Consider the following 25098-nt stretch of genomic DNA (forward strand, 5'->3'; position numbering starts at 1 on the left):
AACATTAATGCGGGTGTCAGTATGTGTAATTTGAGCTGAGGACAGAACCCCCTCTCTGACTGCAATAATGCTGTTGTGAGCAGGCCTAGAAATGTAACTGAGGCAGTGGCAGAGCATCTCTCCCTAGCCCAGCCAGATGGACTTCATATCTGATGACTTCTTTGGATCCATGTAGATGGAAAAGAGGAAAAAAATTACAACACTGAAAGATAAATAAGTAGAGTAATGAAATTTTGAGAATACATTTATCTAGGTAACGTATTTGAGTGATTAACATGGCAAGGTCACAGGTTAATGTAAGAGTGAGCTAAGTCATTTCAAATGTGAAATGCTGTTACATTAATAATGGTGTAACTGCCAGAATGTTGAATGCAAGCATGCAAATGTGCATGCATTTTTTTGCAGTACAGGTGCTGGACGTCTGCCTGTGGGATAGAGTCCATGCCTGTTTCACTTGATTGGTCAATACAGGAATGGTTAATACTGGTTGTTGATGATGCTGGAGTTGTTGTCCGATGATGTCCCATATGTGCTTGATTGGAGACAGATCTGCTGATCAAGCAGGCCAAGGCAACATGTTGACACTCTGTAGAGCATGTTGGGTTACAACAGTGGTATGTTGGTGAGTGTTATCCTGTTGGAAAACACCTGTGGAATGCTGTTCATGAATGGCAGCACTACAGGTTGAATCACCAGATTGACATACAAATTTGCAGTCAGGGTGTATGGGATAACCATGAGAATGCTCTTGCTGACATACAAAATTGCATCCAAAGAACATAACTCCAGGTGTAGCTCCAGTGTGTCTGGCACATAGACATGCTGGTTGCAGGCCCTCAACCGAACTCCTAACCAATGCACACCCATCACTGGCACTGAAGCGTAATCAGCTTTCATGAGAAAACGCAATAGACGTCCACCCTGTCCCCCAGTGAGCTCTTGCTAGACACCACTGAAGTTGCAGATGTCAGTGGTTTGGGGTCAGTGGAATGCACACTACAGGGCATTGGGCTTAGAGCTGCCCTTGAAGTAACTGGTGTGTAAGGGTTTATTGTGGCACTACGGTGTCAGCTGCTTCTCAAATAGCTACGGCAGATGCAGTATGATGCATCAGAGCCATATAACGGAAATGGTAGTCTTTCTTCTTAGTAGTGCTGTGTGGCCATCCAGAGCCATGTTGTGACCGTACATTCTCGTGATCACTCCTGTCAGCAGTCATCTGCTGTGTGCTACATTCCTTCTTTCTAAAATATTGCAGAAGGAACATCCAGCTTCTCATAGCACTATTACATTAGCACATTGAAAGTGCATGTGGTGTTGATAATGGCATCTTTGTCACCGTAAAGGCATTTTTGACTAACATCAACTCAGCATGTCCCTATCTCAAAGATAACTAATTTTCGCAATCGTTATAGTGTGTATTTCAAGCAAACTTTATGTGTATCTTCACAGTGGCACTACTAGCTCCGCTCCTATGCAGCTGGCGTGAAATTTGCATAGACATCGTATTTCATGTGTAAAAACAAATCTACCAACTTTTGTTCATGTCTCACAACTCCTTATAGGTAGTGTTTTTTTCCGCCATTTTATTTGTAACAAATTGCTGGAAACAGTAACTACTGCTAAATACCTAGGTAACCATCTGGAGTCAACTGATGTGCAATAACCACATAAAACAAATAGTAGATAAAGCAGCTGCTAGGCTGAGATACACAGGCAGATTCTTCAGGGAATGTAATTAATCTTCAAAAAAAGTGACTTAAAAAACTCTTGTTTGACTATTTCTGGAGTATTGCAGATCAGTCTGGGACCCTTACATCATTGAATTACTAGAAGGGACAAGCAATATCCAGTGAAGAGTAGCACATTTGGTCACAGGATCATTTAATCAATGTGGGAACATTATGGATGTGCTCAACAAGCTCCAGTGGCAAATGCTACAAGAGAGGCATTGTGCATCACTGAGAGGTTTACTATTGAAATTCTGAGAGAGTACATCCCAGGAAGAGTTGGGCATCACATTATTTCCTTCCACATATGTCTTGTAAAAAGACCACAATGAGAATATCCAAGAAATTAGAGCTAATACAGAGGTTTACCAATAATCATTCTTTCCACACACAATTAACAAATGGAACAGGAAATGGGGGATTATTTAGTGGTACTAGAGGTGCCCTCTGCCACATACTGGAAGTGATTTAAGAGTGTAGATGTAAGTATAGGGAGTAAGATCTGAGCTGTGGGGAAAGTGTTCCAACAGCTCAAAACCCAATTTCTTAATAGTTTCAATGGTATGGTGGGCCATGTGCAGATGGGCATTGTTGCACAACAGCAACATTTTCTTTCACAATATATCTCATTGTTTGATGTGAATGGCTGACTTCAGCTTGTTTTCCAACAATTCACCATAAGACTTGGTGTTGTAGTTGATCCCTCTGTCATGTACCTTTCCAGTACGGGTCCATTTACATCCCAAAAAATGATTAGCATAACCGACCTTGTTCCTTGTTGAAATGGTCAAGCAGTTGTTGGCAGATATCGGCATATTTGTCATAGTTCTTAAGTAAGCTGGCTTGGTAACTATAGTGCAGAAACTTTATGGAAAAAAGTTCATAATGATTAGTGTGATAGGCAGAACCAGGACTGATGTCCAGAGAAGATGCTACTGTATCAGTCGTAACTTGAGTTTCCACTAAAACCATCTCTTGGGTGTGCTGAATCTGGTGGTGGATGTTGATGGGCATCCAGCTCTCTCTGTATGTGTCAAACTTCTTTTGTCACCTATGTTACGTGATACAGCAATAACCCCGTATAAAGTCTATGATGAATTTCAGCCCCTTCATCCCTTCTGACCATAGAAATATAATTAATACATGTTGTTCCTCTTTGGTGCAAACTACTAGTGGAATGGACATGTTAATTCTTGACAGAATCCATCTGAAGTGGTCGGGGTTGAATGGTGTGTATGTGACTACAATATGCATGTGCAGAAGGCAGGTTAAGGATTTAAAGGTGTTTTCTGATGAAAGTTTAGCTTAATTTTTGACTCTTCCTTGTACATTTGTGTCACCACACTCAATTTTCATCATACTCCATATACTACTGTATCAAGGATAATGAATTGTTGGACCACATGTTAGTACTACAGGCTTCCTGGATGAAACTCACCAGCAGCAGAGATTTGTACTCCAGTGTTATTCATGGTATGGTGAATCCGTAGTGCAGCTATTGCTAGTCACCAGCCAGCAGTGCGAGTTAAACATTGGCTGTTTTAGAGAGATCTAAGTTGGACCTTCTGTCTGCAGACAGTTTTAGCCCATTGTCTGAATGATTCATTTCAGCAGTACGTATTACTAAGAAGTAATAATAATTCTAGAATATTCACAATGTTTATGTGAATAGTTTGTTTTTTCCCAGTGCATTCATGTTATGTGTTCAAGTGAATAAGTCCTATATGATGGGACAGATCAAGGTGGGGAGGGGCTGGGGTGGCACTTGTTAGAGGCACCCAGCCTTCTCAAGGACAGCAGACAGTGATGACAAGTAAATAGGTTGTGGGGATCTTGGGGCTTAACTGTCCAAATCAAAAAGATGGTAGACAGTTCTATATATAAAAAGAACCTCAACTGCAAGTACAAGTGGGATTCCATATTGTTTTACTCTTTATTTTATTCATGGTACGCCATTTGACTCCTCATTACAGTTGCAAGTACGTAGTAACTCGGTCTAACCATTGATGGCAGTACAATTACTAGAAGTGTAATCCCCTGCACAGTATAGCCCATTTTCGAAACTGTGTCATTACTTGAGTGGACAACATGCAGTATGATAAACAAAAGAATGGAACTGGATGATGTAGTTTCTGTGGAAGGAGGATGTAAACAATGCAGATACTCACAGGCAGTTGGTGGCAGTGTATGGAGATTATGCCCCATCATGTAAAGTGCTCTTGCAGCATGACAACACTTGTCCCTGTATGAGTTGGAAAACCACAGCTGCCATCACTGAAAAGGAATTCCACGTACGCCACACCCACCTTATTCTTCTGACTTGGCCCCTTCTGATTACCAACTATTTGGGGCCATGACAAATCTTCTGCATGGACATGATTTCACAGACTTAAAGGAACTGTGAGCAGCTGTGTGTAATGGGTGTAATATGATCCATAGTAGTAGTTCGAGGAGGGCCTCCAGAAGTTAAAGGGATCAAGTCAGGAGAATACAGTGGGTGTGGCAGTACCTGGAATGCCATTTCATCAATGGCAGCTGCAGTTTTCTGACTCATATGGGGAAAAGCATTGTCATGTTTAAAGAGCGCTTTTTGCGATACTGCATATCCACTGTGTTTGCACCCTCGTCCTGCAGAAATCGTGGTTAGACACTGGACTCGCATTCGGAAGGACGACGGTTCAATCCCGCGTCCGGCCATCCTGATTTAGGTTTTCCGTGATTTCCCTAAATCACTCCAGGCAAATGCCGGGATGGTTCCTCTGAAAGGGCACGGCCGACTTCCTTCCCCATCCTTCCCTAATCCGATGAGACCGATGAGCACGCTGTCTGGTCTCCATCCCCAAACCAACCAACCAACCTGCAGAAATCACGTTGTTCGGTGCTGTCATTTACAATCACATCCCATGTTGGCCACTCGTACAATGACAGCAGTTTGGAAAATAGGCTGTACTGTGCAGGGATTACAAGTTTAGTAATTGTGCTGCCACTTACTGTTAGACCTTAGACCAAAGTACTACGTACTCACAACTGTAATGATGACTCAAGTGACAAACCAAAAATGATGAGAAAAAATAAAGTGTAAATCAGTATGGAATGACTCTCATGTATACTTTCTGATATGACTGTGAAATCAATAATGTTTCTTAAAGAAAAGTCATAATTCATCACCAAGAGGTGACAATAAATACTGCTTTATTACAGCCAGTCCATCTTCATACCATCGCCATGCAGTTCATAATTGATGCCATATCTTAATAACTGTGCTATCTTTTGTTACAATAAATAAACAAACACTGTCTGAGTAACAGCATCTTTTAGTAATGACTACTGGTTTCAGCAACCACTGTTGACAACGTACACTTTGTGGCAGCAAAGCTAAAGGCATTCTGCAGCCTAGATTGAAACTGGTTGCTGTCAGTAAAAGAAGTTAAAATCCAGACAGTATTTGTTTATTCATCGTTAGGTATCCTGCATACCAGAACAGAGAATACGTTAAATGTATTTCTTATTTAACTGTCAATATAATGCTATCTGGTGTACATGCTCATGAAGACTCGCATAAATTTCACATGCTCACATAGTGATGTAAAAACTCTTTCATCAATTAACGTAACAGCCATCATAAACCACTGAAATGAAGTAATAGGACTGACATAATGAAATATTTATGTACATTGCATTTAACAGTGGTAACTGTCATCGTGCAGTGAAATATATTACATTAGCAATAATAAAATGCACCAAACACTGTCAATCTCCCTTCTGCAATACAGTCTGGTCACAACATTCCATTTGGAGTCACTTGGAATACTGACATCTAAACAGCTGATTAATGTTTACGAGTTGAACCAAAGATGAGGCAGAGGCCTTGCATACATCAATATTTACACAAAAATCCCAGTGAATAATATCCTTAAGAATGTATTTTATGTACTATATGTACTGTAATATGACCATTTGTGATTGTCGTACGTAAATTTAACGATCTGCATGTTGTATGCAGTAGCATATTATATTGGCAATTTATTTGGATATAATATGCAAATAGTAACTTTCTACATTTTTATATGGTGTATTTTCTGTACCATTAACTAGTTTTCAAGCCACTGCAGGATCACCGGCAGATAGAGGCGTTACAAGAACGTAATCTGGACCATGTGGGACTAGATGCTGTGGTGATGGTGCTGGTGGCAATAATGGAAATTTAGTTACTAGTGACAAAAAGTTACAAAAGAGAAACAATTGGTATGTTTTGAGTACTTACAATGCACTGCTTCATCCAGAGAAAATCCATTCTATTAATGCACAATTTACATTTTGTACAAACAACCTGATTTAGCTGTGAAAATCATAGATATCACACTTTGCTATGTCACGATCTTTGACTTGAGATGCATTGCATTGCAGAGTAAATATTTAAGAGGATAGATAATGAATGCACATGAACTGTGCAAGCTTCAAATGCATTCATATATTGGCAGTACATGTATAACATGGAGTAAACATTACACAAAAGATAAAAAAAAGTGAATTATTTATGACACAAAGAATTACAGACATTGGCTGAGAGTGATGATTGATTAAAATCAATGGGGAAAGCTGATAATTTGTGCTGGACTGGGAGTCAAACTTGGTTCCCCTGCATACTAAGGAGACACACTGACCACTAAATCATCTGGGCACTGTGATCATTGCAACTGCACAGACTACTCTAGCACGGCTCCCATCAGACAAATTCTGAACTTGTCCACACACTACTAATGTAGTTCTCCTTGCCCATTATCTTCATTACTCGTGGCATTTTTCTGAGTCTTGTAAGAGTTGAGCCTGTTGTGCGTTCACACTGAAGAGATCATTGGCCGTTCTCATCTGAATTATATATATGTGGCTTCTGTTCTTTTGGACAAGTGACGTGTCGTCTTTTGGACATGAATGAGTTACTACCATGTGTGAACAAACTTTTCTTCATTGGGCCATGACAATAAAAATAATAAAGAGCAAAACAGTTTTGAGTAAACAGAAATAATGCTATAATTGTTACATGAATTGGAGAATATTAATTTATACAGGAGGATGAGCATGTATTCTTATTGTCTTTTTTGGTATTTTGTGCCTGGATGTCTTAGAAATTCTGGAAGAAATAGTTCTGTGTCAATTCACTTTGTTTGTTAAGGACTTTTTGTGGTGATTTTAGCTTGTGAATGTAAATCTCTTACTGTTTAGAGATCCATCTGCAACCTTTTGTGAGCAATATGTAACATTGAAAAGTTATCATTGATCTCACCTGCAGACTGTTTGATGGGCCATGTGTTATGTATAACTGGACTTGGTCAAGAGTTTGAGTCAGAGGGCAGCCATATATTCTTTGTAGCACTTTGCAAAGTTTCTCCCTGTTTGCTCATTATAAAAGCAAGAACAAGAGCATGGACGTTTGTGTGTCAGACTTTGGTGCCGCTTTGCAGTTGGTATGTTACTGAAAACAATTTTATTTTCTGGTTTATGTGTATGGAGGATATTTTTATATTGTGCAATCTGAAAAGGTTTACAAATTCGATGACACTTTATTGAAGAATGGAGAACTGTCAGATTTTGGCATTACTTTTTTTAGCATGCAATGATGAGGGTTGTTGCTTTAATGTACATCGAATTTGTTCAATTAGCGTGTTTGAGGGGACGGATTATATCCATTATTTGTGTGCTATAGTTTTAAGTATTTTCATTTCATTACATGCATCTGCTACCCTGATGAGGATGTGCAGTGTACGTATCACAGATGACCTAAAAAAAGTGATCTTACATTGTTTGGGTGTCAGGAGATTTTGTTAATGGCAACTTCATTGGTTGTGGGTTTTCTGTGTATTTGGAAGTTATGCTTGTTATTGTGACTGGAAATAGTATTATTAAGGAAGTAAATTCCTTCTGTTGTTTGATGTTTGATTGAATTTGATTCTTCAGTGCATTTATTCACTTGACCTGCTAGGCTACGTAGTTCTTCTTGTGGGCTATTGAAAAGTACTACTGTCTCATAAACATATCTTTTATAATATAAGGGGCATTCAAAGAGAAACAAGCCAGAGGCATAATTACAGAAACCAGTACCTGTATGTTAGAGGTATTGACCGTGGCTGTTGAGACACTTGTCCCACTGTGACACAATGCAGTGAATGGCTGTCTTATAAAATTCCTGGGGCTGCGATGTTAACCAGTTCTGCACGTACAGCTGGACGTCTTCACCCGAGGTGAATCATTTGACCAAGATGGCTCCCTTCTGATTGATTTCCTGCAGTGCGGGACAACAGTGAATGCCCAGCGTTACTGACAGACCTTGACCACCCTTCGCCAAGCGATCAAATCAAAACAACCAGGCAATCTCACACGTGGGGTCATTCTGCTCCATGACAATGCAAAGCCTCATATGGCCAGCACAGTGGTGGCACTCCTGCAGAAATTCAAATGGGAGGTTCTCTGCCACCCTCCATACAGCCAGGACCTCTCTCCCTGTGATTAAGCCAATTTTGGTCCCCTTAAAAAAGCTCTGAGGGGCAAACAATTCACCTCAGACGACGACGTCCAACTGTACATGCGGAACTGGTTAACATTGCAGCCCCGGGAATTTTATGAGGCAGCCATTCGCCGCCTTTTGCAATGGTGGGACATGTTGAAAACCAACTGCAGGGTGCCGTACAAAAGGTGCAGTCCTGGTCTCTCATCCATGGCTTCCATACTTTCATATTTCAGCCGTCAAATTTTGCATCATGTCCCTGCTCTTAACAATTGTACTTTCTGACCACAACCAGAACTCTACCTCGAAAACCAACTACTCAATGTCATGGAGTCTTATAGCTTTTTGGGGCTGGTCTTCAATACCTCTTTGGCATGGCTTCCACATCTTTGCCAACTTAGACATACATGTTCATCATACCTGAATACTCTTTGCTGCGTCAGTAACAACAAATGTGGTGGGGACTGCTATACTCTTTTGTGGCTTTGCAAAGCTCTGATCCTGTCCTGTCTTGATTATGGGAGTCTGGCAGATCCCACGGTATTGCCTTCAGCATTGCAGATACTGGATCCAGTAAACCATTGTTGGGTCTGACTTGAGCAGACCAGCCTTGTGACCAGCTGACTCACGGAGGATCCAATCTCTTACCGAGTTGCCAACAACTGCTGCTCAAGTATGTGATGCACATTTGCTGCTTTCCTGAGCACCTGCACTACCAGATCCTTTTTCCTTGTAAGACGATTCCCCTCCCACAAGAGAGACCGAGGGCTGGAGACACAATCACAGTTTGCATATAGTGTCTCTGCTCTGCACTCCAATCTCCCCCAATGTTGCCTTCTATCAAGGAGCAATTGTCTATGCCTTCATGGTGTGTACCCCATCCTAGGATCTGTCTTGACCTATCATTTGGACTGAAGGACTCTGTTGAACCCATGGTTTTTCACTGCCTGTTCATCACAGTCCTTGATGCATTTCCGGGTTTGGGAACTGGTATGCACTGATGGCACCATGGCTGAAGGTCAACAGTTGAACCAGTTCTGCCTACACAATGCAAGGTGGAGTGAACTACGCACCTTGCTAAATGAACACAGTGTGTTCATTGCAAAATTGATGGCCTGGCTTGAGCCCTCTGTCTTGTTCATTCTTGCACTGGCAAGACCCTAATTAGCTTCAGTGACACCAATCAGGTGAAAGATGAGATCCGACACTTCTTCAGTAGCATGGTGGCAGGATGGTATGACATGGGCATGCAGAAACTGCTACAGTGTTTACAAAAATGCATCCATTTAAATGATGTTTACATGAAAAAATAGAAAAATTTTCAACTTTCAAAACTATGTACAATTTATTGTAAAAAAAAGTTTCTTTTTATTTTTTTAAAATTGGAGACCTTGCTTTTGGGATCACCCTCGTAGTAACTTCATGTACAGGATGACAGTTAATGAGCCATATGAAATAAAATCGTCATAACTTCTGAATAGTTTGCATTAGGATGTTCAAACTGCACAGTTGGCCGCGGGGAATGGTGGGAAGTAGTATGCACATGCATGGTTTGGTTTAGCAGTGAAGCCCACTTTTATTTGGATGGGTTCATCAATAAGCAAAATTGGTGCATCTGAGGTACTGAGAATCCACGTTTTGCAATCAAAAAGTCTCTTCACCCTCGACGGGTGACAGTGTAGTGTGCAGTGTACAGACACGGAATAATTGGTGCAATATTTCTTGATGGCACAGTGGTGAAGGTTTTTGAAGATGATCTCATCCCCATTATTCAAAGTGATGCTGATTTCGATAAGAAGTGGATCATTCAATATGGAGCTCGACCCCATCAAAGCAGAATAGTGTTTGATGTCCTGGAGGAGCACTTTGGGGACAGCTTTCTGGCTCTGGGGTACCCAGAAGCCACTGGCATGGGCTTCGATTGGCTGCCGTATTCTCAAGATCTGAACACGTGTGACTTCTTTTTGTGCTGCTATATTAAAGATTAGGTGTACAGTAATAACCCCAAAACCGTTGCTGAGCTGAAAACACTGCTCAGGAGGTCATCGATAGCATCGATGTACCGACACTTCAGTGGGTCATGCAGAATTTCGCTATTCCTGTGCACCACGTCATTGCCAATGATGGCAGGGATATCGAACATTTCATAACCTAAATCCTAATATCTGTAGTGATGTTTACATGTTGAATAAAGGGTGTGCACACCATAGTTCATAACTAATTTACGTTTTTTGTCATATAGTTCAGTAATTGTTACCCTGTATTGTAAGTCGAAAGACATCTTGTATGTACTCGTATGTGTATTGCATTGTGGTTATCTGATGATGGGCCACACCCAAAACACGTTATGAAAATAAAGTAGTTCGATTAACATCTAGTGACTACTTTCTATGACCTATCAGCTGTCTTAGAACCACAATAAAAGTAAAAAAGAATGAATTAGACATTTAATTTGTGTAGTGTCGTTTTGTGCTCATTGTCTATATAAGCAAGGAAACAGCATCTATTACATTTTAAATTCTTCAGTCAATTCACATTAGTTGTACGCCATACCCAACTGTTGTTTTAATCAGTAAGTGCAGTAATTTCCAATGTTTGTGCCTATTACCATTAACACTTTGCTGTCCACATGTCTCATACAAATTTATTCACAAGGTGCTGGCAGCACTAACTCGGACTACTTGCCTTGGCACCGGCAGTTCTTGACATTATCAGGAGATTATAAATTGTTATGTTTTACAAGTTCTCAACCCCGTTCCCCTACTTTCATGAAATTTTGAAGATATACATATGTAAATAAATACAAACTTTGTTTGTTTCATATATTTGTTTATTTGCATTGTCTTTGGTATTTAGTATTTCTCGTTCACATGATATGAAGAAAAACAGTCTCCAAGATGTAATGCAACTGTGCAAGACTTGCACATTAAGTTTTGTTTATTCGTTTCGGAAATACATAGACCTATTAGTTGGTGTTGCTTTATGTGATGGGAAAGTTTGTCAACCAGATCGTGATGAGACGTATGCGATGTAGCGGCAACCTCCAAGTTTTGCTCTGTGCATTCATTGTAAATAATCATAGTGTCTCTTTCGTCTGCCATAATGAAAGGGCACAAGTACTTATAAAAACAAAAAAACTTGTTGATGTGTATAACTTACTGTTACCTAATCAAAACACCAACAGAATGCAAAAGATACTAAAGTGCTGTCACCGGCCATGGCGCAACACTATGCTCATGATACCACTATGGTGTCGCAGGCCACTGAGCGATACCATGCTCACGACATTACTTTGGTGTTGCCGGCCGTTGACCGCTATTTCGCGCACAACACCACTGTGGTGTCACTGGACATATTTTCCTGCATATTGTCAGCCTACATATTATAGGTTCACTATGTTTCATATTTCCATTGAAAAATTAGAATGTGATTGTTAATCCAGGCACAAATTATGCTAAGCTAACGACATCCCATACATATAAAAATACTTTCTTGTATTCCACTTATATTAAAATTGAAGTGTATTGTATTCCTCGAAGGTCGCTGTAAATTGAAAACAATGCGCACACAAAACATAAGGTGTGGATTACTTCAAATAAATGAAATGCATAAATGTAAGTCACAGCACTTCATTACAGTCAATACTAATGTTGTTGTTATACATATAATATGCTATTTCATGCAACTTATAAATCATTAAGTTTATGTATGATTTTCATGTATGCTCGTAGTTCCATTTGATACATAACTTGTACAATCCAAAGGATATTATTCACTGGAATTTTAGTGTAAATATTGATATTTGCAGACCCTCTGTATTATCTTCGGTTCAATATATAAACTTTAATCAGTTTTGTAGATACCAGTAATCTGTGTGTCTCCACAAGGAATGTTAGAACCAGACTGCATATGTAGAAAGAAGATTGACAGTGTTTGATACATTTTATTTTTGACAGTGTGATATATTTTAGCACATGACAACAGGTAACACTTTTACATGCATTATATCTATTTTGTTGTATGTATGAACACTATAAGTGGGCCACCACTCTCATAAAATACTATTTCTGTAAGATGGGTTACTGCTTAACTTTGAATTTAATCTTAAGGTGGGCTACAATGCCAGAAATCATTGATCTTGAAAATTACACAGTGATCAACATGCTGAAAAAATACTTCTTCCACTAGAAATGCATTTCACTAATAACTCCTTAATTGTGCTTTACAATGTTTCATTGCTGCATAAATGCCCTATGGTATGAGGAATGATAATATTGCTTCACAGGCAAAGTTTTGGGTAGGTTACCAGGTGCATATGTTTATATTGAGGAAAGGCAACGATAACTTAGCTGTTCTGTTTCCTAAACCAAAATAAATGTCCAGGAAGTATTTAACAACAGCTGTTGTGTGTGGGGAGTCAATGTGTTATCAGATATTTTATAAAGCTTCATGACCTACAAGAATTGTATAGAACATGAAAAAGTTTTACTTTCTTTTCAAAGTTCCTCCAGTGTGTTTCTCACTGGCTCCTTAATAAATAATCATATTGCTTGTAGACAACAGTGTTCTGAAAAGGATAGATTGCTACTCACCAAAAAAAAAAAGATGACAAGTTGAATTGCAGAGAGGCACAATAAAAAGACTTTTACACATTGAGCCTTCAGTCCAAGGCTTCTTCAGAAAAGAGTGCACACACATGTACACACAACTCGTACACACAGGACTACAATATCTGGCTGCTGCGGCCGAAATATGACTATTGCGTTAAATAAAATTAGCAGGAGTGGGACGGGGAAGAGGGAAGGATAGCAGGGTATGTTTGGGGGGGAGGAGAACACTGTATTGTGTGGTGGAGTGTGCAGGGACTAGATGGCAGCAGGAAAAGGCTTCCAGGCACAGCATCTGGAGGTTATAAGGTCGGGAGGGGGACAGAGAAGGGGAAAAGACAGGTGTGTGCATTGGCAGAGAGCAGTGCACAATGAGGGTAAGGGGATAAGAATTGTGAGGTGATTAGACAGAGGGAGCAGAAACTGTTGGGTGGCAGGTGTGGGGGCAGTAGGTTACTGTAGGTGGAGACCAGGATAATTTCGGGAGCGGGGAATGTGTTGTAAGGATAACTCCCATCTGCGTTCAGAAAAGCTGGTGGTGGAGGGGAGAATCAGAGTGGCCCCGGTTGTGAACCAGTCATTAAAATCAAGCATGTTACATTCAGCTGCATGTCAAGCCACATGGTGCCCCATTTTGTTTTTGGCCACAGGTGGTAACCATTCACTCTGGAAGACAAGTGGTTGGTAGTCATACCAATATAAAAAGCTGTGCAGCAGAACTGGTATATGACATGGCTGCTTCTACGGGTTGTCCGGCCTGTAATAGGGTAGGATAACCCTGTGATAGGACTGGAATAGGAAGTGCTAGTTGTTCCAGTTCGGGGTGCTATTGTGTGACAAGACACATTCCTTTGTAGCTGGTTCTTGGCAGTTTGTGGGGTTATGGCATAACAAATCTCTGCGGACTAGGTCTGGGGGAAAATGGCTGTTTGTGAAGAACTTTGTGAGACCCTCAGCATTGTGGGCAAGGGAGTTCTTGTCACTGCAGATTTGCTGTCCCCAGGTGGCCAGGCTGCGTGGGAGGGATTTTTATGGTGTGGAAACGATGGCAGCTGTCAAAATGCAGGTACTGTTGGTGGTTGGGAGGGTTTAATGTGGACAGAAGTGTGGATGGATTCATCACAGAGGAGGAGGTCATTGTCCAGGAAGGTGGAACGAGTTCAAGAGGACCAGGTGAAGCAGATGCGAAAGAGGGTGTTGAGACTGTGAAGGACTGAGGATGTGGTATCTTGGGCATGGGTCCCGATCATGAAGATATCATCAATGATCCTGAACAAGACCAAGAGTTTGGGGGTTTTGGAGGCTAGGAAGGTTTCTTCTTGATGGCCCATAAACAGGTTGGCACAGGAGGATGCCATGTGGGTGCCCATTGCTGTGTCATGGATTTGTTTGCATACCTTCCCTTCAAAGTAGTAGTTGTGTGCTAGGAGAATGTTAGTATGGTGTCTGAGTAGTGAAGTAGTGGGTGTGGACACATTTTTCAGCCTGCCAGTTCTGCTACAAAGAGTAATATGATTAAATTTTTTTCCATCCTTTTGATTACATTCTATAAAATGAGGATTGGTCAAATTGGATATGGAATTTAGCAAGTTGCAAGAATCCACTTATGTAAGTAAACAGATGTTATGTAGGGCAGACTGCTAGGGCTTCAACTCTCTTGCGAGTAAGTGACTGGTGAACACAGGGCTGTTAGCGTTTGCTGTACATCTTCCCTTTCAGTGTTATAAGTCTGAACCTCAACTGTTCTCTTTCTCCTCTCAGGGACCCAGCCAATGATGACTGGGTACGGGCCTGGCAATCACAGGGTTCCCAAGTTGTTGCAGTTAAATCCAATGGAATCCATACGTGGAAAATGTTCACTGTCTGCCATAGAGTCAAAATGGTACCATTACTATACAATGACTTTGATTTTATAATAATTCTGTGAAACATATGAAGTCTAGTCACGATGTTGAATGATCGCTTTTAGCATTTGTGGGACTCTGTCAATTGCACAGTCGTTAATACAAACAAGAAATCTGCTACAGTAGTGATAGAAGGTTTCAAAAATTGAGCTTCTGTTAAGGTATGTACAGGCAATGCATCATTCTCTCATCTGCAAGTGCAGACGCAAGGGAACAAAAACATTAGTCAGAATTGGCACTGTAATCCATATGGGAAATGTCCCATCAAGATTTTTATGTTTTGTTTGAAAAATTGAGTGTTTGTATCCAGGCAAGGTATGGCTGTGCTGAATCCACTTTCTCCAGAGCTAAGACTGACAATAATGCTTTATTGCGTGACAATTGATGATTCATATGAAAGTTTGAGCTGTGTACTGTGTGTTTCAAAGCAAACCATTTTATAAGTCAGACAGCTACCCCACATAAATGAGGGATGAGACTGTTGTTCTTGGACAATTATTTGTATAATTTTCTTGGTGTGTAAATTTTCATCTTTGAATAGAAGCTCAAGGTTTTGAGGAGGATTTGAACCAGCATCTGTGTCAAATGGCTGAATGCAGGGCTTATGCAGTTATTTTCTGGCTTGCTGTCACAAGAAAGTTTGCATAAAATATGTTCATCTGCTGCTCTAAACTTTCATATCTATACTACAGCAGTCATATTTTCTAATTGTGTGCTTTTTAATGTTTTTAAGAAAGTCTGAAGGGTTCTGTCTTTTGTAATTTCTACTAAGCACATGTTTTCATTCCATGTAAAGCACGGAAATTTGAGATAAACTCTTAATTTTTATGAAGGTAACCTCAAGAAATACACAAAATGTTTGGAAAGGAAAGGGGAAACAAAATAAACTTCAGACTATTGGGATATTGCTACAGTAGTGTCTGTAGAGAGATGCATAACCATGCCTGAGCAATTGGTTCTGCGCAGAGAGGCTGAGAACACAGTGTGGTATTACTAGTTTGCTCCATCTCTCTCTTACTGTCTTAGTCTCGCAGCACTTGCTTCACTGTCCTCTCATGGCAATCAAAGACACTGATGCAAAATCCATATGTAAATTAGTTGGTACTTCTGACAGTCTTGAAACAAGCAACCACAATGCATTACACAAGAAATGTATTCTCACAGTCACCCATGGTGAATACTGTACCAAATAGCTCCCATCAAATGCATACCAACATACAAATTATTGTTAAATGTTGGACCTACTCTTTGAAACACACACAACACATGGAACTAATAAAGTGATGCTGTTGGCTGTCATGACACACAGTACACTTACATCTGCCACTTCCCAATTCCCCACCATCCGCCTACTTACGTGCACATTGTGAATGCCCTTTGATGATATATTTATGTAAAGATTTGTTGAGAAAACTGTATAGTGTTAAGGCTTTGTACTGTAGGTCTGAGCTAAAATAGATCATGCCAAAACTAGTTAACAAACATTATTTTATTTGTAATTTAGAGTAAGCAAGTACTTTTACTTGATGTTTGTTTTTAGGTCAAGATGCTTGTAGCCCAAGCTCTAAATATTTGAGCCCTGCTTTTAATTTATAGGTTTGATTACTTTGTTCAGTTGTATTTGATCATTTACATTTGCCCTGTGTTGTTTTCAGGGAGGTGATTTATTTGATTGCATAACAGCTCAGAGAAAATTCAGTGAAAAGGAAGCTAGCTTCTTGTTAAAAGATCTTGCCAGTGCTTTACATTATATCCATTCAATGAATATTGTGCATAGAGATATAAAACCAGAAAATTTATTGGTAAGTTGTTGTTTTATGTACATAAATAATAAAGGAATTTATATACTGTTTATGAGGAATAAGGTAAACAAAAAGTAATAGTAGGTTACTTTTCTGTCCAGTTTTGGGTGACAGAAACATTATCATGGATTCTGAGGTGTGGAGTAACAACACATTTTTCTTGTACACAGAACTGTGTCAGAGTTAGAAATCATACCACCGAAATGTTCTGCCCAGTTAAAGACAGAACCTCAAAGCTTTGTACCCTGATCCGACACCGAGTTGTCAAGTCACTTCGGAAACAATACTGTGTCATTCTGAGAACACTAGTGATGGTCAGAGAACAGTGTGCGGTTTGGAAAGCAGGAATTTTAGGTTATTTTGATTGTTAAAATGGATTGTAACTTATAAAATGAAAGAACTTTCCAGTGAAGTGGACATTTAAACAGTCAGTAGTGGATGGATACAAGTAATTGTATCAGATATAACTTACATTTAGAGGGGGCTTTCAGAAAATATATGTAGTGATTACAGTCAGCTAGTGGGCACAGCCAACACCCATTTCATGAACTTCCAGAGTTCAAGCTTCCTGTAAACACATAAGCTAAATGTATATCAGACCATTGAATGGGGACACAGGTTGTATAAGGGGTAATCAAATGAAAAAGGGCAGGTGGAAAAAAGTAAGTAAACTGTTTATTATTTCAAAAGTAATTGTGCTAATTGTTGTTACATTTATCCCACTGTGAACAAAGATGGTCAGTGCGTCGTGGGTGGGTCCAAATGTTGCCAAAATCGTATTGAATAGGTTGCAGACGTTTCACTGGGAAGCTCTTACACATCCTCCACCCAGTCCCCATCTCTCCTCATTCAATTTCCATAATGACGGTGTCCTGAAGAACATCATTTGTAGCCATTGATTTGCTTTGGATAAAGAGGTGCGCACCTGCGTACAGTCTCGGTTTTGTAGGCTACAGCAAACATTTTGCACTATGATGTCACCATTTTCTGTCAGTGGGATAAATGTATTAACAGTTATGGCTATTACTTCTGAAATAGTAAACAGCTTACTTACTTCTTCCATCTGTCTTGTTTTCTTTTGACTGCCTCTTGTACTTGTTAGAAGAGAAGAAATTTTCAAAACATTGTCACCTTTTCATCTTCAGAAAGACTTACTCAATATAACAAAAGTTCTAAAGTTGCTTGAAAGGCTAAGGATGAGGCTTTCCTGATAAAGACTGAAACTTTGTTCCCAGCTACGTTGCTTCCAGTCTTGAACGACCCAGTTGATACAGAGTTAAACAGCCTAAATTACAGCAAAGTATTTGTTACATACATAGATACATTAGTATCAGTGTTGCAGTAGAAGTGGAAGTTTCAGGGAAGGTGCTACATTACTGGTGATGGTGCACCTTCACTGATCCCTTAGTGGATGTGGATTACTGATTCCAGCTTTGCCAGACAATACACATTCACTAGCGATAGTGTACTATCACTAGTCAAAGTATACCTTCACTGCTGAGAGGTATGGAATGTGAACCGTGCATGCAATAACAAAAGAGAAGCATATTTTGAAAGTTGTTTTTCTATGAGCTGCAATTTGAAAACATAGTCATATTACACAAAATTCCTTCATTGCAGCAAGGACCTGCTCCATGACACTTAACAGTTGCACAACACATTTTTCTTTCTGCAAAAAGCACCTCATAGTTTAACCTTTGTGCTGGCAGTTGCATTTGAAGACTCACTGGCCAATTTCCATTGACTGACAAGGGGAGGCCACAACGTTTGGAACGAGGATTTACTGCAAACTTTGTACACTCGTAGCACTCCATGATGACAAAATGTGTAAGCAGTAGCGCGTACTTCTCAAGCATTATTGAGAAAATCGCAAGATAATTTCGGTCGTCAAATATATACCTGTGCATGGCTATTTTTACCATGAAGCGGTAGCAGCCGAGTGGTTTGTGTTCAAGCCCCGTAATCGATGGATCGAGTCCCATTCGTCAGTTTTTTTTTAACAGTAGTTTCCTTTACTATTTATATTACAATTGACATAATAGGAAAAATAAGTGTAATTGGATGAACTTTTATTAAATTTCAATGCTATTTGGCAGTCTACAAGTTTTTATTATCATAAATAATATAATATTCTAACTATCGACTAGTAAATGACCAAACGCATAAAGTGATACTGAAAATGTATGCTTGTTTGTGATTTGAGAAGTCCCTTATACCTGGAAGGAGCCTGGAATGACTTGTTACCTCCAAGTTTAGACCGGCACAGATGGCTTTCGAAAGATGTACAGTTAATCGTCACTTTCGACATTACGAGTACAAGTTGCAGGATGGTATTTTCGTAAAAACGTGGAAAAAATAAAGTTAAATGGCACCAGCTGCATTGAATAAATTCTATGTTTCCGCATACGCAAGGTCTTTTGAGGTTTTCCGTGCAAAAAGAAACCTCTCTTTCTGACAATAATTTGGAAGCAAACCGTGCATAACAAATCATTTCCTTAAATATCGGCACTGATAATTGGTCATGCAGTATCGACTGTATTTTAATAGCGTCTTCACGAGAAGCAATTTCTCATTCTCTTTCAATTAAATATGAACAATTTTGAGGACATTGACAAGCATACATTTTCAGCATCACTTTATGCGTTTGGCCGTTTACTAGTCGATAGTTATGAATATTATATTAATTATGATAATAAAAATTTGTAGACTGCTAAATAACATTGTAAATTTAATAAAAGTTCATCCAATTACACGTATTTTTCCCATTATATCAATTGTAATATAAATAGTAAAGAAAGTGACTGTTAAAAACAAAAACCTGATGAACGGTACTTGATCCAGCGATTATGGGCTTGAACGCTAACCACTCAGCTGGTGCCACTTCATGGTAAAAATGGCCACACACTGGTATATATTTGATGACCAAAATTATCTTGTGGCTTTCTCAACAGCGCGTGAGTAGTACGTGCTATGGCGTAAACATTTTGTTCTCCTCATGGAGTACTACTGGTTGTCGGATCGGTCGCCACACAGCAGCCGTCAACTCGGCGCAGCACGCTACAACACGCGTGGCACACAGCGAGTACCGCTGGCGCCGCACACGATGTCAACAACTGGCGCAAGTGAACGCGTCGTCGCGGGGTTAGCGGCAGCATACACACCACTATCGATGCGGATTACCCTGGCGGCACTGCCCTTGTCACCAGAGTGAGCAACCGTATAAGGGTGCCATCTACCAACCACTCTGATCGGCTGGACCTGCAGATTTAAGCGAGCTCCCTGAGCCCGTTTATCCAGTTCAATCTTCGCCATTGACTGTGTTACTACCCGGCTGCTGGATTCACGATGACCGAACCGTACTGTGGCCTCCCTGGCTGGAAACTTGCGACGCGTCGGTATCGACTGGTTGGCAGTGGTTTGGACTTGTATTCTCTACTAGTGACTCTGATTTCTCCTTGGCGCTACAGCCAGCGAAGTGTTGTGTAGTCGAACTTAAGTTTTGTTTTGAGTGACAGAAGGTCAAATAAATTTGGTTATCACGGAATATTTGTTGTGTTATAGTGCGGACATAACACTAGTGTACGAAGTTTACAGTAAATCCGCATTCCAAATGTCGTGGCCTCCCCTTGTAAAACATCACAACTGTCTTCAGGGCAACAGTTTTCTTTACTGGAACTTCCTCCATGAAAATTATTCTAAGAGGGTGAGTACTGAACTGGGACCTGAAACAAAATGTTGTCACAGTCACATATTGTATCGTCTCATTCCAAAATACTTAAAAACGATCAGTTTATTACCTTGTGTAAAGCTGGCTCATCACACTATCTCTCGACCTGATGTGGTAGAAGCCTTCAACTATTGTGTCGAGGACAACACCCAAGATCGATCTTGCATCACCTTACTCAATTGAAGATGGGAACTGGAACTCTAATTGTACATCCTTCTTTCACCGGTGGCAAATGACGATCTGAGCACTGCTGCATTCTTTGTGCTTGTTCTTCTAAGCACTAGTATGTATCAGTGGTGTGTCTTTTAACTCATCTAAATTAGTCAGGCAGTATACATTATTGTCTGGAACACATTCTTTCTCTCTCTTCTCGACCGCTGTTCCTGTTAGTATGTTATCCTCTTGCACAGGTGATCTGCTATGATCATTGTCCTGCAATGTTTCAGTCCCTTTCTCACTGCTAACACTCACTTGATTAATTCTATTTTCAAAATCTTTCTCAGAGTGAACATTCATCAATGTTTCAGGTTATAAACTTGAAGAAGACAAACCATATTTAGGAGGGCATCCAAAAATTCCTTCAAATGGAGACCTTTTAATTCTGAAATGTACAGTGCTGTTCTTTGTTAATTGCACAAACCTTTGTGCACAACTGCACTCCATAATGTTGTGCTCTGGCATCCTTGTAGTTACGATATTTTATATGTCTTGATTTGCTCCCTCTGTGCTGCCTTGACTCTGGGTATATCTAGGTTTACCATGCACATTGTTAAAATTGGACAATAGTTCAATTCAGCTGCTCATTATTTTGTTAACAAACTCTCGGCCATTGTCTGACTGAGCAAGTGCCTAACAATGTAAAAAGGTCAATAAGGTTATTGCATACCAACGCAGCAGTTTTGGGGTTCAGTGGCCTGAGAACAAAGAATTTAGTGAAATGATCCTGATAAACCATTATGAATTTATAGTCTCCATCTGATTGTGATTGTAAGTTGATGAGATAAACTTGATATCTGCACTATAACTCTTTGAACAGCATGGGCTTCTCTACTATTCTGAACTTTTTATTTATATAAACAAGGGTCACATAAGCTAAGGTAAATCTAGAGGTCTCTGTATGTTATATTATGGTACTTTGATATTAAACATTTTGTTATTCGGTTGCATCCACCGTGGCCAGTCATTACATGAGCATCATGCAGAATATCGTAGTTTTTTTTTTTTTTTTTTTTTTTCCATTGTAAGCATAGTATTAATCTTGCCTTCTTCAGTAACATGTTGTATTAATTCCATTATTCCATTCATCTGAAGCACGTCCTCTCTCTTCAAAAACTTGCGGTCATTGCCGTCCCTCATTTGTTAAGATTTTTGTGATTTAACCTTACTGATCAGTGACTCATACTTTCTTTGTCCACTAAGACAACATTATAATTAGGGTATCCCCATTCCACTCTAAGATGCTCGTAGAACTTCAGTGACTCAACCGTAGCTGCATAGCTGTATAACATAACAATAACCAACTGACAACAATTTCATTCGTGCCGATGCTTGGTACCATTGTCGGATGCACCATTAATAATCTGCTCCTCAACACATCCATTAAGTGTGGCCAGTGATGGTACACGTTCATAATGCGTGTATGGTTTGTTTTTCCAGTGATAAGCTTTCACAGGTCATTTTAGTGATGGTATATATTGAAGTGACGGAAGTCATGGGATACCTCCTAATTATCATGTCGGACTGCCTTTTGCCCGGTGTAGTGCAGAAACCCAATGTGGCATGGACTTCACAATTCATTGGAAGTTCCCTGCAGAAATATTGAGCTGTGGTGCCTCTGTCACCACCCATAATTGCGAAAGTGTTACCAGCGCCATATTTTGTGCACAAACTGACCTCTCGATTATTTCCCATAAATGTTTCATGAGATTCATGTCGGGCAATCTGGATGGTCAAATCATTTGCTCGAATTGTCCAGAATGTTCTTCAAACCAACTATGAACAATTGTGGCCTGGTGATGTATGCTGTCATCCATAAAATTTCCATCATTGTTTGGGAACGTGAAGTCCATGAATGAATGGCTGCAGATGGTCTCCAAGTAACCTGCACACTCATTTTCAGTCAATGATTGGTTCATTTGGACCAGAGGACCCAGTTGATGCCACATGAATACAGCTCCTGCCATTATGAAGCCACCACTAGCTTGCACAGTGATAACCTGGGTCCATGGCTTTGTGGGGTCTGCACCAGAGTCAAACCCTACCACTAGCTCTTACCAACTGAAATTTGGACTCATCTGACCATGCCAACCAGTATGGTCATGAGCCCATGAGGATCGTTGCAGATGATGTTGTGCTGTTAGGGAAGGCACTCAGGTTGGTCATCTGCTGCCATAGCCTATTAATGCCAAATTTCACCACACTTTCCTAACGGACATGATCATTGTATGTCCCACATTGATTTCTGCAGTTATTTCACGCAGTGTTGCTTATCTGCTAGTACTGACAACTCTACGAAAATAGTGCTGCTTTTGGTTGTTATGTGAAGGCCATTGGCCACTGTGTTGTTGAGGGTCTGAAATTTGTACTCTGGCACACTCCTGACTCTGTGGATCTTGGAATGTTGAATTCCCTAATGATTTCCAAAATATAATGTCCCATGGGTCTACCTCCAACTGCCAGTCACCATTCAAAGTTTGTTAATTCCCATTGTGCAGCCAGTGCACTGCCCTTTTATAGCTTGTGTACATGATACTACCATGATTGGTACGTGTGTATATTGCTATTCCGTAACTTTCATCACCTCAGTGTACATGCACTACTGAGGACTGACCTTCCGTGATCATCCACTTCCACCATAACACCAATAGCAACCAATTTTAAGAAGACTGAGATGCTGATTCTGTGACACATGTGGAAAAATATTGTGGAAAAGGTGAACGGTAATCTTCAGGAAAGGCAAGTTGACTTTCAACAGGCTCGTACTTTACAATTACACACTATTGAGTAATAAAGTTAGATGCACGAGGGTTGACTGAAAAGTAATGCCTCCACTTTCATAACTCTTCAACAGTTGGCAGCATTGGTATGTGGCAGGTACTGGCTTGTTCCGTAGCCTCTTCTCTACAGCTCCAGGTGGCAGGAATCCTTAGCATTGAATGGTTGTGTTGTTACACTGTAAAGTATGGAACCCTGCGCAGATGGTCGGTCAATGTGATTTAAGCAACATGCAGTCATTGAATTCTTGACAGCAGAACCTGTCACCCCGAAGGAGATTCATCAGAGAATGAAAGCAGTTTATGGTGATTGTGTTGACGTAAGTACTGTGCATCGATGCGAGTACTGTGCATCGTTGGGCAAGTAAGTTTAAAGATGTTGAGACGGGAACATCTGACCTGTGTGACAAACAGAGTGTTGGACGGCCTGTGACGGCAACCACCGAGTTTCACAAGCAAAATATTGACAGATTGATTCAGGACGATTGTCGTATCACTCAGAAAGAAATTGCAAGCACAATTGGCATTTCACAAGAACGTGTATGTCACATTATTGCTTTGCTTGGCTATCGGAAGATCTGTGCACGATGGGTACCCCAGATGCTGACTCCTGAAATGAAAGCGCACAGACTTGAAATTTGCCAGGAACTCCTCTAACATTCTGAGAATGAAGCTGATGCCTTTCTCCATTCAATTGTGACATCATTATGCTTCTGACGAAGACATTGAGAGAACTGTGAGACTGAGACTGTGGTAGTGGAAACAGTGTGTCGATTTCTTCCGTGACAGCTTCAGAAAACTTGTTCATAATTGGCTGAAATGTATCCAATTGGCTGGTGATTATCACATTCTAAGGATTATTTCTGCATTTGATTTATTAAAATATTCCCATCCAAATCCAATTAACGAAGGTGGAAGCATTACTTTTCATTCAACCCTCATAGCATGTAATACCTTCTTACTCCCTGAAGACAATGACAGCATGTTGTGGCATGGATTTAGTGAGATACTGAGTGTGTTGGGGAGTCATCCTGATTCATGGTAACTCAACCGCTACAACCCGTGGCTAACAGTGATTACTCAAAGATCCATCTAAAGTGCAGATATTCATTCATATTCATTAATTTTGTTCCATTGCATCCCATCTTCAGGGATGTGAAATGAGTGAAGGTGTGCATAAAGTAAAGACAAGGAAACTATAGGAACTTTACTGCTTAAGACTATTCATGTCATGCATATGCCAGCTAAATTAGAATCTAGTTCATTAACAAGAAACCTGCTATTTTGAAAATATCTTTTGCGGCATGAATTATATCTGATAGTTGCTGTTTAATGGTCATTGATAGATTAATATTTGCTTGATTACATTGATATTTTGTGGATAAAATAATTATCTACATCTCTATATAATAAGTGTTGTTTACAGTATATTATTACTTGGCTTACAGATTTACAATGAACATTGCTACTTACCATGTAACTAACAGCGTTTTTAAATTCTTTGATCTAGATATTTAAATAATTTGTAGAAAGAGTGGCGTATGAGTTATGTTTTTAATTGTCCACATTTTGTTGGCCTGTCCCCTTTTAACTGTGCTCAGGCAGACGTTTACGCTGCCTGTTACGCTCCCTGCCCTTTTAACAGATGACACTGGTATGGCAGGTTTAGTTTTGGGTTTTATTTGGGCAGGGGGCTTTTATCACTTGATCTAAGTGTTTGTCATTTTTTTGTGTTGAGTCTGGCCTTTGGCCAATGATTTTAGACTGGTTTCTTTTTAGTGTGTTTCTGGGCGGTTGGCTTTTCCTTTTTTGTCTCTATGGTCGGCCAACCAC

General features: G+C 40.0%; 1 protein-coding gene across 1 annotated transcript in view; it reads left to right on the plus strand.

Moving 5' to 3' along the window:
- The window catches only part of LOC124555773 (serine/threonine-protein kinase GL21140-like), a 208353-nt gene that overhangs the window by 116688 nt on the left and 66567 nt on the right, over window positions 1–25098 (plus strand). The window contains exon 8 of the mRNA XM_047129821.1: window positions 16399–16545. Coding sequence (XP_046985777.1) covers window positions 16399–16545 — 147 coding nt within the window. The remainder of the gene's footprint in view (window positions 1–16398; window positions 16546–25098) is intronic.

Source organism: Schistocerca americana, chromosome X (assembly GCF_021461395.2).
Source record: "Schistocerca americana isolate TAMUIC-IGC-003095 chromosome X, iqSchAmer2.1, whole genome shotgun sequence".
NCBI classification, from domain to species: Eukaryota; Metazoa; Arthropoda; class Insecta; order Orthoptera; family Acrididae; genus Schistocerca; species Schistocerca americana.